Source organism: Rosa chinensis, chromosome 5 (assembly GCF_002994745.2).
Source record: "Rosa chinensis cultivar Old Blush chromosome 5, RchiOBHm-V2, whole genome shotgun sequence".
Lineage (NCBI taxonomy): Eukaryota > Viridiplantae > Streptophyta > Magnoliopsida > Rosales > Rosaceae > Rosa > Rosa chinensis.
Genome location: NC_037092.1, coordinates 64,003,471 through 64,019,586, shown reverse-complemented (window position 1 = coordinate 64,019,586; position 16,116 = coordinate 64,003,471). Strand labels below are relative to the sequence as shown.

The 16,116-nt window shown below is 38.9% G+C and overlaps 1 protein-coding gene and 1 long non-coding RNA gene across 27 annotated transcripts; both read right to left on the bottom strand.

The window, feature by feature from the left end:
* Positions 1–1,609: 1,609 nt before the first annotated feature.
* LOC112202336 lies at positions 1,610–6,367 on the bottom strand. 3 transcript variants are annotated; one of them, XR_002937302.2, is made up of 5 exons: positions 5,413–6,367; positions 4,847–5,318; positions 2,838–2,942; positions 2,557–2,691; positions 1,610–1,949 (listed from the first exon to the last, which is right to left on the bottom strand). It is a non-coding gene; the product is annotated as an uncharacterized LOC112202336 (long non-coding RNA). The 3 variants fall into 3 exon arrangements; XR_002937301.2 differs by having other exon boundaries at positions 1,610–1,914; positions 5,413–6,359; XR_005799187.1 differs by having other exon boundaries at positions 1,610–1,914; positions 4,847–5,312; positions 5,413–5,427.
* Positions 6,368–9,691: 3,324 nt separating this feature from the next.
* Positions 9,692–14,654, bottom strand: LOC112202571 (F-box protein At3g07870). 24 transcript variants are annotated; one of them, XM_040507245.1, is made up of 8 exons: positions 13,526–14,654; positions 12,892–12,959; positions 12,651–12,797; positions 11,842–12,207; positions 11,564–11,657; positions 10,940–11,058; positions 10,714–10,845; positions 9,692–10,231 (listed from the first exon to the last, which is right to left on the bottom strand). In XM_040507245.1, the coding sequence occupies exons 1-4, from the start codon at positions 14,580–14,582 to the stop codon at positions 12,172–12,174; spliced, it is 1,308 nt and encodes a 435-aa protein (XP_040363179.1). In that variant the 5' UTR covers positions 14,583–14,654; the 3' UTR covers positions 9,692–10,231; positions 10,714–10,845; positions 10,940–11,058; positions 11,564–11,657; positions 11,842–12,171. The 24 variants fall into 24 exon arrangements, with proteins under 24 accessions (XP_040363179.1, XP_040363185.1, XP_040363186.1 ...); XM_040507251.1 differs by having other exon boundaries at positions 10,940–11,012; XM_040507252.1 differs by having other exon boundaries at positions 10,940–11,004.
* Between the last annotated feature and the right edge of the window lie 1,462 nt (positions 14,655–16,116).

Here is a 16,116-nt window from a genome sequence, read left to right as displayed (position 1 = left end):
AATCAAGAGTTGGGAGACACAGTGTTCCGTGATGATTAAGTTGGCTGTGAGGCAGATGCTGGGGATTTGGGATGATGACAGAACAATTTGGGAGGTTGCTTGAGCAGTTTGTGATGTTTGAGCTGCAGAAGATGATTCTCAAACCTTTCTTGATCTCTTTGGTGATCTGCTGACCTGGAAAACACCAATTATTGCAACATTCCATTACAACACCATCAAACAAATGAAAAGTTAAAGAGCTGCTTGATAATAATTTCAAAAAGACAAAATCTGCCGAGAAAATTTTATAGACATACCAGAAAGCATTTACACACAATTACCAGTCTTCATTAAACAAGAGCTTATTTCTGCTTGGAAAAAATATGTCATTTACATGAATGAGAAACCTAAATCAAAAAGAAAAAAGAAAGACAACGTATAGGCAGCAAATCATGTCCAAAAACGCTTAGTACGTACACAATTACTTTATCAAAATATAAATAAATAAAGAGGCAAGTCAAACAAGGAGTACATCATAACCATCATAGCCTATAGGAGTGGACCTATATGAACCAAGAACTACGGAGTAAACTATTTATTTACAATTACACTAATTCTAAGTGGACTGACCTGCTCCTTTACCGTTGCTTGTTTTGTTTGCAGTTGGACATCAACAGAGCTGCTGCCATGGTTTTCAACACACACATTGACAGGATTTAGGCTATGTTTGGTATGGCTGTGCTTTGAAGAAAAGCTGGCTTCTGCTTATTTATGAGAATAAGTGGCTGAAAAGCAAAGCAGCTGAGTGTTTGGTAAACTGGCTTTTTATAAGTGCTATCAGTGGCAAAAGCAGTGGTAAAGTGTTTGGTAAACTCAAACTGGCTTGTGCTTTTTGTTTGTAGAATGACTAAATTGGACATGAGAGATTATTTTGCCTTAATTGTTTGGTAATACAATGTTGTTCAAATGCTCTTATTATTATTTTTAATCTTTATTATGTCCTTATTAATTTTTGTTAACTTTCAATTTTTATAAATCATGGTGACCATATGATTAATATTGTATAATTTGAAAAATAACTTAGACAAATATATTAGTAATATTAATAACAATTGGTTTCTAGTTCAAACCAAGTAACCACAAAAAATATCACGACATATTCAAATGTCCACGTTATTACGTGCACTCATCAAACTTTGAGTAATGCTTTTTCTTATTGTTTCTATTTCTTGTGCACCATGACCATGATATTCTTTTTCTACATCATTATCCATCTCTATCCCACCACTTGACCCATCCAACTCATCAAGTACTTATCTCCAAAGTTTCAGTGTTTCTGCGTTTAAGGAAGATCTGAAACTCTCTGGTGCCACACTTCCAAAAGTGTCAGACAGCTAAGGGATTGACGCACCTGATATGAACACCTAAGATGCAGAGATGGAGCATCAATTTCCATGGTTTTATGTTTCTGTTGCATTTGGGTTCAAAATAGGATTTTGGAGAGTTTCTGGCCCTTTAGTGCTTGTGACGAAGTGGAGGTACGCATATTACTAGTTCCTAGACATGTACAAGATAGGTTCTAGGTGATGATAGCAAAGAGTATGGCCAGACCGCCGGAGTGAAGAGAAGGTTTATTACAAGGTAGATAATACTCTTATTCTAAGAATCATGACTAACTATTTCACAAATTGTCATTGACAAGCATGAGATTTACACATATTTACTCAAAAATCATTAGGTGTAGATCAGTCTCTGTAGTTGGCACACAGAGAAAACAACGATACATTATTTTGTTTTGTGGCTCCTAACAAGAAATTGATATGCACATATATTTGCTTCTATAGGCCACTTGTGTGGAGGGAACTTGAGAGCAGCTAGCACAAAGAAACACCTGCACATCTTGTCCTTCCAATTTCCGACTCCATTGAGTTATTTCTATTTGCAACACCATCAAGTCAACTTCATTAGTCCTTCAAAGAATTCAAACTTTCCTCAAATCAGGAGACAAGTATACTTTCAAAATGTGTAACAAAATATTGATAGCCATCCACAAAGTTAAGAATTAATAATAAACTGGAGGGAGATTCAAAACCGTAGGGGTTAAAGGATAAGAAACAGCACAGCAAGTACAGGCTTTGGAACCATTTCTAACAATTCTCCATACAAATTGTAAACGTCATGGCATTCTGGCTCATCCTCTTGAACACCCAATCCCAAAGAAATTGCATTTAGAAAGAGTGGTTGTTATCCAGAAGATGCAATCCGTGAAAAATCACCATTTTCATTTTCAAAAAGCATACTAAAGTTATGATAGAGACGAGTACAGTAATGAGGATAATGAACTCATATTGGCCAAAGTGTAAGAGAAGGAAATGGTAGAAATATCATGGTGCTCATGGAACCTCAGTAACACATCATCCATATTCCAGAAGAATCATAACTCCCAAATTTCCACATCAAATTCAAACAAAAACCTAGCTACTCGTTTTGGGTATACAAAAATATCATTACTTTTCTTTTTCATGATTTCTGCAAAACAAACATAGCATCAAAATAATCAAGGATTAATTTCATTACCTGGTTCATAACATCTGGATTAGCTTCAAAAGGAAGCCATCTCTTAGCGGATTGGGTTCTGTACGAAGCAGCCATCTCTTAGTGAGGCCTAAAATGATATGTATCTTTCCCAGGAACATCAATGCTGACACTTAACTGCAAACAGCCAACACAAGTAAATGTGACGTCTGCATGTTATAGTGGCTGGTATGCCCTTTGCAAAGCAATACATGAAATTCACAAAATTACATATTGATGTACATTAGAGAATGTCTTAAGACATAATTCAATATTCATAAGACCTTTCTGGGGTGAAACTCATTGTTTTCTCCTGAAGCTTGTGAGACATCAGCTTCAGCAAACCTCAAATACTTGCTTAGAGTCAACCAAGAAAAATAGTACAATATCTGCAAGTAGACATAGAAGATGTGAAAATCTCGAAGATTCAAACTGCCTTTTAAGTAATCAGTCATGCAATCAAGCGAGCCATATAATTAGAGAAGAAACAATACACAGAAAAAGTGTAAAGGATAATGCAAAGTATCAAATGCCTATCATTGTGATGAATGTTATATCTGCAAGTTGTAAACCCCAGTATGATTAAATGAGTTTCATCCACTCTGTCATTCAGACAGAGGTGAAAAAGGTTATTACTATTACTGAAGTTAAATAGTAACTGATATAGGAGGAAACAATGCATCTGTAATAGTCAAAGTGCTTTTTATGAAAATTAGTACAGAAGGAGCTGATTCAAAAACTTGGTAAGAGAATATATGTTAAACATTAGCTTTTAATAGGTAAACGTGGACATGCAGCAGCTACATGTGAACCAACTAGTAGAAACTTCCACCAAAGAATGTGGGGGTAGTATTATAAAGTACGTAAGATCCTCACTTCAAGTAACTCCATACTGTTCAGATATGGCCAAGTCCAGTGGGAGTCCACAACAGCAGAATTAACCAAGGCATCCTTACAATACCAACGATAGAGAGACATTCATTGCTAAAACACAGATAATTAAGGCGCCAAAAGGATGCCAACTATCATGCTAGAGTAAAGTCTTCCTACCATCGCCTATAGTGTGCAGAAATGATAGATCGGAAACTCTTGCCATTGAGAAAATAGCTTCTGATCCAACGTCATCAGTTAGCATATTCCACATATGCCTATTCGTAAGGGCCGTATTTCAAATATGCAGAGTTTTATGCCAGGACCCCTAGCATCCTTAGGAGTGCAAACATCACCCGCAACATCACTTCAAAGTTCTCAATAACTGCATTTCCATCATTTTTAGAAGATCTCTGTCTGATTAGTTTCCTTGAACTTGATTAGATAGCCAACGTAGTAGGTCCGAAGGGATTAGGTTAAGCTGAAACGCCTCTTAGATCTTCATTTTAAGCGACATAGAAGCAACACTACATTCTCTTTTCCAAAGGAAGGAAAAAAAAAGAAAAAAAGATGGATACTATAATTGTTGATCACATCTTACTTGAAGAATACTTGACCAAGTGAACCCAAAATTGAGTGAGAAATCAACATATGATATCTTGGCTAAAGCTATGCATGAGGAATTGTCGAATCAATCGCACAAAAACATTCTGAGCATAACCTACTGACTCAAGGTACTAGCAGAGAGTTAAGCAATGGAATCGATCTGTACAATATATGCATAATGCAAGAACAGAACAACTTATATGCCTGTACTTTTATACATTTCATACATCAAAAACGATGATCATATATATATATATATATATATATATATCATTAACATTATATAATAGAGGTCAAACCACATGAACCTTATAAAATGCAAGCATATATGACACGTATTTTGAACTCTAGAACAGAATCATAGGCAACATATTCAGAATGAACTGCATATACAACATTTGAACTAGTTAATAAATGTCAGCACCAAAATTGAACCACACAGAGAGTTCATGAGTCTAAATTCCAATAGATGTCCACCCATTCATAATATCCTCCACTTCTCTCAGCAGCTTCAATTGAGATCACATCTCCAATTCCCATATATCCTCCACTTCTGGGAGAGTCGGTCATGTTTGAATTGAGTGAACAAAGAGAGGAAGAGGAAGAAGAAATTGAAGCTACTGGAAGAAAACTGCTCGATTTGGTTCCCATTTTCCCAAATCAACCTAAACCCACATTGATTCATTACCCAAGCATAATTGATCTAAACGAACTATACTCAAGCATAATTGATCTCATATCCGTCAAACCCAGAACAATATTTTCAAACATTCATCAAATTCAAAGAAATTAAAACTGAAATAGATACAAGACTAACCCTGAATCAAATTGCCAAGCAGCCAGCCATCAAGGATTGAGGCTTCGATTTCGAACACAGATGAGAGGCGAGATGAAGGCAGTCAGAGAGAGAGATCAAACCACAGTCATGAAGACGGTATTTCCGAAATGAAGAGAGGTGAACACGGAAGAGAAAATTTTTATGGCATTGTGTAATTGCTGAAACGAAGAGAGGATAGAAATCGGTATTTCTGAAAGTTCATTAAACTACAGTAACACCGCTACAGTGACAAAAGCCATCTCCGGCTTTTAGAAGCAGGGCCCTGGCGGCTTTGGCTTTTCCATCGAATAAGCTCTGGCTTCTGGAAAAAGTAGAGGAGAAGCTGGTTTACCAAACGCGAGAGGTCGAGGCGCTTATAAGCGGGGGAGCAAAAAAGCCCCCCCAAACGCAGCCTTAACCCTTGGTTATCCACATTGACATTCATTCTGCCTTGTTCTCCATTATTCTGCCCCTAGTAGAACAAACAAACAAAAGCAACCATTTTTAACACCGATCCATCAGACTAATAGATTATCAGAAGTCATCATGATGTGATTGAAGCTCACCCTATCTTCTGAAGCATTCCTAGCCTTCTTGGCTAGTTCCATAGGGCAGGTCCGGTTGTTATGGTCTCTTGAACCACAAACAGAGCAATTTACAGTCAGAGAGTAACTTCTGACACCTTTGTTTACATGTATTACATATCCAATTCGCAAATACAAAATAAGAAAGAGATGGAAGGAAATCTATAACCAAATGCCATCTTTTTGCATGTATTACATATTGACTGGTTATGCAAAATCAGGACTATAAAACAGAAAAGTGATGAAACAGAGTGTGCAATCTCCATTATATTGCATCATGGCAACCGCATGTAGCAGCCTGGTAGGGAAGGCCACTGTCACAAATTTATCAGCACATACTAAACCATTGCAGGAGGAGAGTGAGTAGAGTTCATCGCCCGGTTGCTTGAATGGGCATCTTAGCTTTCTGTCAGTAGAGCTTTCTCCGGTGGACCACGGTGTCTCCAAGTCCCAGGATTCGAATTCAGATTCTTTGCGGTTGAGGCAGAGGACTCTGCGACTCCGGGTTTGCTGGAATTGGGATTTGGCGAAGTTGGGGTCGGACAATATGATGAGACGCCAGCGTTTCGAAACCGAGGTGAAGCGGATTAGGGACTTGATCGGCAACTTCTCCAAGATTTGAACTATCAGATCTTCGGGTAGGTTGTCCGCCATTAGTTTTGGATTTAGGGGTTTAGGCTTGCAATTTCGGCAGAGTAAGGGAGGGACGGAGGTTTTCCAGGTTTTATATGATATTTCAAATTCATGGACCGAAGTGAAACACTGCAGCTTCCGTGTCTCATGATGAGTGTGAGTTCCTTTGTCTTGAAGGTGAATGCTTACATGTTGATGATTGTCTCAGTGTTGCATGGGTTGTTGATTCTGGAGCCTCTTTCCATGTCACTCTACACTTGGAGTACTTCACTACATATCAAAGCGGTGACTTTGGGACACTGAAGATGGGCAACTACGGTTACTCCAAGATTTCAGGAATTGGAGATATTTGTTTTGAGACCGATTTAGACAACAAGCTTATGTTAAAAGATGTTAGACATGTTTTGAGTCTACGTCACAATTTGATGTCAACCGGTGTGCTTGACTGACAAGGGTTCCATCATCATGGAGGTGATCAAAAGTGGAGGCTTACCAAGGGATCGTTGGTGGTTGCTAAAGGGAAGATGTGTTGCACCCTCTATAAGACATATGGCAAAATATGCAAAGGAGAGTTGAATGTTGCAGACGACTCTTCTCCAAGTCTGTGGCACAAGCGGCTAGGTCATATGAGTGAGAAGGGATTGCAAGTTTTGGCAAAGAAGTCTCAAATTCCCTTTGCCAAAGGTACCTCACTTGACTCTTGTGATTATTGTTTATTTGGTAAGCAACATAAAGTTAGTTTCACAAGAACATTTACAAGAAAAGAAAATGTATTAGACCTAATACACTCAGATATATGTGTGCCCCATGGAAGTTGACTCAGTAGGTCATAATAAATATTTTGTCACTTATATTAATGATGCTTCACGAAAGGTTTGGGTTTATTTGTTGAAATCAAAAGACCAGGTGTTTCAAACCTTTAAGGAGTTCCATGTCATGGTGGAAAGGGAGACAGGAAGAACCCTCAAATGTATCCCTAGTGACAATGGCGGAGAATACACTTCAAACGAGTTCAAAGATTATTGTTCGAAGCATGGCATCAAACACATGGAGACAATTCCTGGCACCCCACAACATAATGGTGTAGCAGAGAAGATGAACCACACCATTCTAGAAAAAGTGAGAAGCATGCTGAAGACGGCCAACCTGGCAAAGAAATTTTGGGGCGAAGCAGTGGCAACTGCATGTTACCTTATCAACCGAACACCGAGTGTATCGTTGGGCTTGGAGACTCCCGAAGGCGTGTGGACTGGTAGAAGTGCTTCATATTCCCACTTGAGGGTGTTTGGGTGCAAAGCATTTGCACATGTGCCAAATGAGCAAAGATCAAAGCTAGATGACAAGGCCATGCCGTGTATCTTTCTTGGATATGACAATGAAGAGATGGGCTACCGGTTGTGGAATTCAAAGACCAAGAAGTTATTCAGAAGCAGAGATGTGGTGTTTCATGAAGGTCAAACCATTGCGGATTTTGACAAAAATGAAGTAGAACATGCAGACCACCTCAACTACGACTCATCACCGCTTCAACAAGAATCTAGTGACAAAGCTCAAGATATGGTAAATTAAGATGTTCCTGATATGGCGGAAGCGGAAGCAGAAGCAGCAGAACCTGAAGATAATGATCAAAGGGAGCAGCTAGAAAATGCCTAAGTACCAATTCGAAGATCCAACAGAGTGCTAAAGCCAAATACCAAGTATCCTTCTTCACAATATATTTTGGTCACTAGTGATGGAGATGATCCATATTCTAGATACATTATGTTGACCAATGATGGAGAGCCTGAATGCTTTGAGGAGGCAAAGACTCATGCAAACTATGATAAGTGGATGTTGGCAATGAAGTCTGAAATGGAGTCCTTATTGAAGAATGCACCTATGAGTTGGTGGAGCTTCCTAAAGGCAGAAAAGCACTGAAAAATAAATGGGTGTTCAAGTTAAAGAGATACGAGAATGAACAGTTGACAAAGTTTATGGCTCGCTTGGTAGTGAAAGGTTTTGGGCTGAAAGAAGGAATAGATTTTGATGAGATCTTCTCACCAGTTGTCAAGATGACTTCTATCAGAATTATTTTGGGCATGGCAGCTAGCATGGATCTTGAGGTGGAGCAGTTAGATGTGAAAATGACATTTCTTCATGGTGCCTTGGAAGAAGAAATATACATGGAACAACCAGAAGGTTTCGAGGTCGAAGGAAAGGAGCACATGGTTTGCAAGTTGAAGAAAAGTTTATACGGGCTCAAGCAAGCACCAAGGCAATGGTACAAGAAATTTGGCTCATTCATGGTGGGTCATGGGTACAAGAGAACTTATGCAGATCCATGTGTGTATATCCAGCGGTTTACTGCAGGTAACTTCATTATTTTGTTTCTTTATGTTGATGATATGTTGATAGTGGGCAAAGATGTTTCTATGATTCACAAGTTGAAAGCAGATCTATCAAAGTCATTTGATATGAAAGATTTAGGGCCAGCTAAACAGATTTTGGGCATGGAGATTACTCATGACAGGCAGGCGAAGAAATTATGGCTATCACGGGAGAGGTATGTTGAACGGGTGCTTGAAAGGTTCAACATGAAAGAAGCTAAGCCAGTAAGCTCACCTCTAGGTAATCATTTCAAGTTAAGCAGATTATTATGTCCAACTACACAAGTGGAGAAAGACAAGATGGCAGGTATCCCTTACTCGTCAGCTGTTGGTAGTCTTATGTATGCCATGGTATGCATTCGTCCTGATATTGCATATGCAGTTGGTGTTGTTAGTGGTGTTGTTAGTAGATATCTTTCTAATCCTGGCAGAGAGCATTGGGAAACTGTCAAGTGGATACTCAAATATTTAAGGGGCACCTCAAAGTTGTGTTTGTGTTTTAGTAGATCGGGATCAATCTTGGAAGGTTTCAGAGATGCAGATTTGGCAGAAGACCTTGATAATAGAAAGTCCACTTCTGGATACTTATTTACATTTTGTAGGGGAGTTGTGTCATGGCAGTCCAAGTTACAGAAGTGTGTTGCCTTATCCACCACAGAATCAGAGTACATAGTAGCAAATGAAGCTGGCAAGGAAATGATATGGCTGCAAAGATTCGTTCAAGAGTTGGGTGTGAAGCAAGGACATTATGAGGTGCATTGTGATAGTCAGAGTGCTAATCACTTGAGCAAAAATTCAAGTCAGAGTGCATTGTGATAGTCAGAGTGCTAATGACGAAGTCATAGGTTCGAGTCACCATGGGGGTAAGAGTGAAATCCATATCCTCTTTTTAAAAAGAAGAAAAAGGAAGATCATCGAAGAAGAAGAAAAAATCTTCTTCCAAGTAAAGAGTGAAGAGTGTCCACTTCATGTTGAGAGTGTAGTTGTGGTTAGGTAGCAAAACAAGTGACAGAGAGAGTTTCCTTCAAGTAGTGTTCTTGAAGTCGTGTATCTCTTGTACCCACCTTATCATAGTGGAAGTTCTTGTTGTTGCTGCCCCGTGGACGTAGGCATCTTGCCAAACCACGTTATATCCGGTGTTCCATTTCCTTTACTCACTTTGTATATTTATCCTTTTTGTGGTTGGAATTGTTACTTCTATTCTATTACTTTTCCCAACACATATTCAGTGTAAAATTTTGAGCATAATTGCTCTTCTGAGACGGAAAACAAATGCCAAAAGTGCAATAATAACTGAGTCCTACATAATTGGGCATCCATATGAAGTCTGATCCAACTATCCAAGTCTGTTCGCATTTGGTATTCAAACATATCCCATAACAAATTCAAATATAAAACGTAGAGTACTAAGATGCGCAAAAAAAAAACATCATACTGACCACAACGGAACCCAAGGGAAATTTCCTATTTGGTATTCAAATCGCAATTTCCATGATGGCTTTCTGAAGACTCTTTTAGGCTGCTTTTGGAGATCAGATATTGCCTCGCTTGGTAGTTTTGGTCCAATTGGTTTCTCTGGTGTCTTGTTCCACTTTCTTGCCAGTGTTGGACCTCCTTGACCAACCAGGGACTGGGTCTAATCAGGAGCTGGGAGACCGTGATGATTGAGTTGGCTGTGAGGCAGATGCAAGGGCTTTGGGATGTTGACAGAACAATTTGGGTGGTTGCTTGAGCAGTTTGTGTGTTTGAGCAGCAGAAGATGACTCTCAAACCTTTCTTGATCTCTTTGGTGCTCTGCTGCCCTGGAAAACAACAATTATTGCAACATTCCATTACAACACCATCACACAAATGAAAAGTTAAAGAGCTGCTTGATAACAATTTCAAAAAGACTAAATCTGCCGAGAAAATTTTATAGATATACCAGAAAGCAAATACACACAATTACCAGTCTTCATTAAACAAAAGCATATGTCTATTTGGAAATTCATTAAACAAGAGCATATGTCTGCTTGGAAAAAATATTTCATTTACATGAATGAGAAACCTAAATCAAAAAGGAAAAAGAAAGACAACGTATAGGCAGCAAATCATGTCCAAAAACAGTTAGTACGTACACAATTACTTTATCAAAAAAAATAAATAAATAAAGAGGCAAATCAAACAAGGTGTACATCATAACCATAATAGCCTATAGGAGCAGACCAATATGAACCAAGAACTACAGAGTAAACTATTTATTTACAATTACACTAATTCTAAGTGGACTGACATGCTCCTTTACCGTTGCTTGTTTTGTTTGCAGTTGGACATCAACAGAGCTGCTGCCATGGTTTTGAACACACACATTGACAGGATTTGACCCTTGGTTATCCACATTGACATTCATTCTGCCTTGTTCTCCATTATTCTGCCCCTAGTCGAACAAACACACAAAGGTAACCAATTTCAACATTGATCCAACACACTAATAGATTATCAGAAGTCATCATGATGTGATTGAAACTCACCCCAGCTTCTGAAGCATTCCTAACCTTCTTGGCTTGTTGAATGGAGCAGGTGCTGTTATGGTCTCCTGAGCCACTAATAGAGCAAGTTACCCATCACATAATGACTTCTCGACACCTTTCTACATGTATTACACATCCAATTCGCAAATACAAAATTAAAAAAAGAGTTGGAAGGAAATCAATAACCAAATGCCATCTTTTTGCATGTACTACATATTTACTGGTTATGCAAAACCTGGATTATAAAACAGAAAAATGACGAAACACAGTGTGCAATCTCCATTATATTACATCATGGCAACCGAATGTGGCAGCCTGGTAGGGAAGGCCACCGTCACAAACTATAAGCAAGTCATTATGGTATGTCCTTTCTGTGTTTTAAATAACGCCATGGCCTTTGCACTGTTTAGGTGGTTTATAGCAAACACAAACACATATTTATGCATGAATATCAAAGTTTAGAGATGCCTTTACAGTCGCAAACAAAACCTAGAAAAAGCAAATGGTACGGTGAACATATGTGGTATTATCATGAGAGTTACTCAGATTAGTTACTAATGAACGTGAACTGAAACAATTTGAATGATGGAAGAAAATAGGAGTTGAAAATGAGGAATGACTAACCAAGCCAAAGTAGACTCTCTTCATATCCAATCATGGTGCCATACATCTTCCTGCTAACCCCAAGTGTTTCAAACTTCTCTTCCTTATGACAACTCTTTATCAACGGAAAACAAATGCCAAAAGTGCAATAATAACTGAGTTCTACATAGTTGGGCATCCGTATGAAGTCTGTTCCAACTATCCAAGTCTGTTCCCATTTGGTATTCAAACATATCCCATAACAAATTCAAATATAAAATGTAGAGTACTAAGATGCGCAAAAAAAACATCATACTGACCACAACAGAAGGGACATTTCCTATTTGGTATTCAAATCGCAATTTCCATGATGGCTTTCTGAAGTCTCTTTTAGGCTGCTTTTGGAGATCAGATATTGCCTTGCTTGGTTGTTTTGGTCCAATTGGTTTCTCTGGTGTCTTGTTACACTTTCTTGCCAATGTTGGACCTTCTTGACCAACTGGGGACTGGGTCTAATCTGGAGTTGGGAGACACTGTTCCGTGATGATTAAGTTGGCTGTGAGGCAGATACAGGGGCTTTGGGATGATGACAGAACAATTTGGGAGGTTGCTTGAGCAGTTTGTGATGTTTGAGCTGCAGAAGATGACTCTCAAACCTTTCTTGATCTCTTTGGTGCTCTGCTGACCTGGAAAACAACAATTATTGCAACATTTTATTACAACACCATCACACAAATGAAAAGTTAAAGAGCTGCTTGATAATAATTTCAAAAAGACTAAATCTGCCGAGAAAATTTGATAGACATACCAGAAAGCAAATACACACAATTACCAATCTTCATTAAACAAGAGCTTATGTCTGCTTGGAAAAAATATGTCATTTACATGAATGAGAAACCTAAATCAAAAAGAAAAGAGAAAGACAACGTACATGCAGCAAATCATGTCCAAAAACGGTTAGTACGTACACAATTACTTTATCAAAAAATAAATAAATAAATAAATAAAGAGGCAAATCAAACAAGGAGTACATCATAACCATCATAGCCTATAGGAGTGGACCAATATGAACAAAGAACTACAGAGTAAACTTTTTATTTACAATTACACTAATTCTAAGTGGACTGACCTGCTCCTTTACAGTTGCCTGTTTTGTTTGCAGTTGGACATCAACAGAGCTGCTGCCATGGTTTTGAACACACACATTGACAGGATTTGACCCTTGGTTAGCCACATTGACACTATTCATTCTGCCTTGTTCTCCATTATTCTGCCCCTAGTCGAACAAACACACAAAGGTAACCAATTTTAACGTCGATCCAACACACTAATAGATTATCAGAAGTCATCATGATGTGATTGAAGCTCACCTCAGCTTCTGAAGCATTCCTAGCCTTCTTGGCTAGTTCCATAGGGCAGTTCCTGTTGTTATGGACTCCTGAACCGCAAACAGAGCAATTTACAGTCACAGAAAAACTTCCTGATACCTTTTTACATGTATTACATATCCAATTCGCAAATACATAATAAGAAAGAGATGGAAGGAAATCTATAACCAAATGCCATCTTTTTGCATGTATTACATATTGACTGGTTATGCAAAACCTGGACTATAAAACAAAAAAATGATGAAACATGGTGTGCAGTCTCCATTATATTGCATCACGGCAACCAAATGTGGCAGCCTGGTAGGGAAGCCCACTATCACAAACTATAAGCAAGTCATTATGGTGTGTCCTTTCTCTGTTTTAAATAACGCAATAGCCTTTGCTCTGTCTAGGCTGTTTATAGCAAACACAAACACAGATTTATGCATGAAGATATATATCAAAGTTTAGAGATGCCTTTACAGTTGCTTAAGTCTGAAACTAAACCTCAAAAAAGTAAATGATACGGTGAACATATATGATATTATCATGAGAGTGACTCAGATTAGTTACTCATGTGAACTGAAACAATTTGAATGAAAGAAGAAAATAGGAGTTGAAAATGAGAATGACTAACCAAGCCAAAGTAGACTCTCTTCATATCCAATCATTTTGGCATACATCTTCCTGCTAATCTTATGTGTTTCAAACTTCTCTTCCTTATGACAACTCTTTATCAACTTGAACTCAGTATCAATAAGCCTACGATCATTAGAAAGCTCTATCTCCAGAATTGTACTAGTTTCCATAACCATGATCGGCCTTAAATAACGTACAACCATAGGCTGCAGATCAAAAATCTTTAAGGTAAAGAACTTAGTCCAGGACTCACCCACGTTATATTCTTTCATGACCCACAAATCAATAAAGCCAATACATTGATTCTTATAATCAAATGCACACAGGCAGCCTCTAAAGTCCCCTAGCTCTCTGATATACTGACCCGGTTCCGGGTCAGGCAGCGGCATTGTTTGAAACTTATCATGGTTTAAATCGAAAGCAAGTATCTCCTTCTCAACCGAATGAAGTGCCTCATTTGAAAGAATCCACTGATCGTCTCTTTGGACAGGTAAAGGGGATTGGATACTTTTCCAACTGTTAGTGTTCGATGAGAAGATGTGGTGGTTATTGTTCAATGTGCAGAAGTTGCCTATGAGAACTCTGTAGTCGCCAGTGGCTGACAAGTAGCCAAAACCATAACAGCGTGTAAATGGAAATCGTAAGGGAGCACCGGGTAGTTTTTTGAAGAACTGAGTTGATGGGTTCCAGAGATAGATGTTCAAATCGGTCCAGTTTCGATCAGACAGAGCTGCACATACTAAACCATTGCAGGAGAAGAGTGCGTTGAGATTATAGCCCGGCTGCTTGAATGGGCAGCTGAGCTTTCTGTCAGTAGAGCTTTCTCCAGTGGACCACGGCGACTCCATGTCCCGGGAATCGAACTCAGATTCTTTGCGGTCGAGGCAGAGGACTCTGCGACTCCGGGATTGCTGGAATTGGGATTTGGCGAAATTTGGGTCCGACAATATGATGAGACGCCAGCGTTTCGAAACGGAGGTGAAGCGGATTAGGGATTTGATCGGCAACCTCTGCAGGATTTGAACTATCAGATGTTCGGGTAGGTAATCCGCCATTTGAAAACTGGCTTCGTCGCTCTACAAGCATTTAGGGTTTAGACTTGCAATTTCGGCAGAGTGGGGGAGGGTTTCCGGGTTTTTATATGAAATGACCGAAGTGAAACGCAGTTGTATTACCCTTTTTGTTTTGGGATAACTACAAAGGACTACCAGACCACCTTTTGTTTAACAAAAAACTCCACAACCTTTCCCCTTATACAATTAAGGACACACCCTATTTCTTTTTACCTTTTCACAATTTTTTACAGTAACAGCCAATATTTCCTGCTAAAAAGTCTTCACACAGTATCAGCCTAAGGACTAACCTTCATCATGCCACAACTTCGCCTAACGACTTCCTGTCTAAGCGGCTACTAACAGGGCGGAATCACTGTTGCCTTAGTATAATAAAGGATGTAGGCTTTTAAACAAAAACCTAATAACTGCTACTGCTACAAACTGCTACTGCTACTGCTACTTTCAAATGCAGAAATAACAAAATATTTTTGTGACGGGGTACTGAGCACAAACTGAATTTATTTATTCAAACATAAATACAGATACAGAACCCAGAGCCTCACTCTTGGGCAAACAGCTAGAAGCTGCTTAGCTACTCATAACTTGATTACAAATACTTACTTGGAATCAGATGCACACTTGCATAAAGAGATTTATATAAAACCTACTACTGCTGCTACTATGGCTTCCTTATTTTTGAGAGAATCTGATTCTGCTCAATTTTCGAATATTAGACTGATGTTTTCTACTTCGAATGCCTTCTAAGGGAAGCTAAAACTCCTTATATAGGGAGCGGAACTCAAATTACAATTCAAAACAACAAAATATACAGAACGACTCCGTGATTTCCTGCTTTCCTTAGTGCTCCTGTTGGTGGAGGTCGGCCGGGGAAAAAGCAGATTCCTTTAGGTGAAATGTTTTTCACCTGCTTTTTGAAAAGCAAAAGTCACGTTTGGAAAAATCCAAAAGGACTTTCGGTGTTTTCTACACCTGCTGCTTCACATGTTCTCATCGGTTTCTGAATTGTGACCAAGGACAAACGAGTCGTTATCTGCCTGAGCCATCCTTACTGTTGTTGCATTGTCTTCGACATCTGTATCAACATACATCTTGTAGTGGTTGTCAGTTTCAAGTTTTTCCACCCATCGTAAGCATGCCAGTGTCGAATCTATCTCTCTTCTGGTAAGAGATAGGAATAAGTCACTGCTGACTACGTCAGGATGATCGTAAGCAGTGATGATAATTTTTTCTCCTGCTGCCAGGAAGGTATTGTAGGTATCCTCAGAGATGATCTTTTTGATATATTCTAGAGTCATGGCCTTCATCCACGGGATGCTTGAGTTTGGTTGGCCATTGTACCCTACACAGGCTGGTTGAAGATATTTCCTTTGAATAATTCTTACATAATGATAAGGAGGAATATATTCAACTTCACCGTTTGCCTTCTGGATCCATTCTGGAGGAGTGGATCTGAACTTCAGTCGAAGCATACAGTCATTTTTTCTTACATTGTTGACTGTATTGACAATGATAG

Excerpts from the sequence above, each read along its gene's own strand:
- LOC112202571 (XM_040507246.1), bottom strand. The coding sequence starts at position 14,582 with ATGGCGGATTACCTACCCGAACATCTGATAGTTCAAATCCTGCAGAGG. Across the intron at positions 12,798-12,891 it reads GGAATGCTTCAGAAGCTGAG|GGGCAGAATAATGGAGAACA; the intron begins GTGAGCTTCAAT and ends TTGTTCGACTAG. Across the intron at positions 12,208-12,650 it reads AGGCAACTGTAAAGGAGCAG|GTCAGCAGAGCACCAAAGAG; the intron begins GTCAGTCCACTT and ends GTTGTTTTCCAG.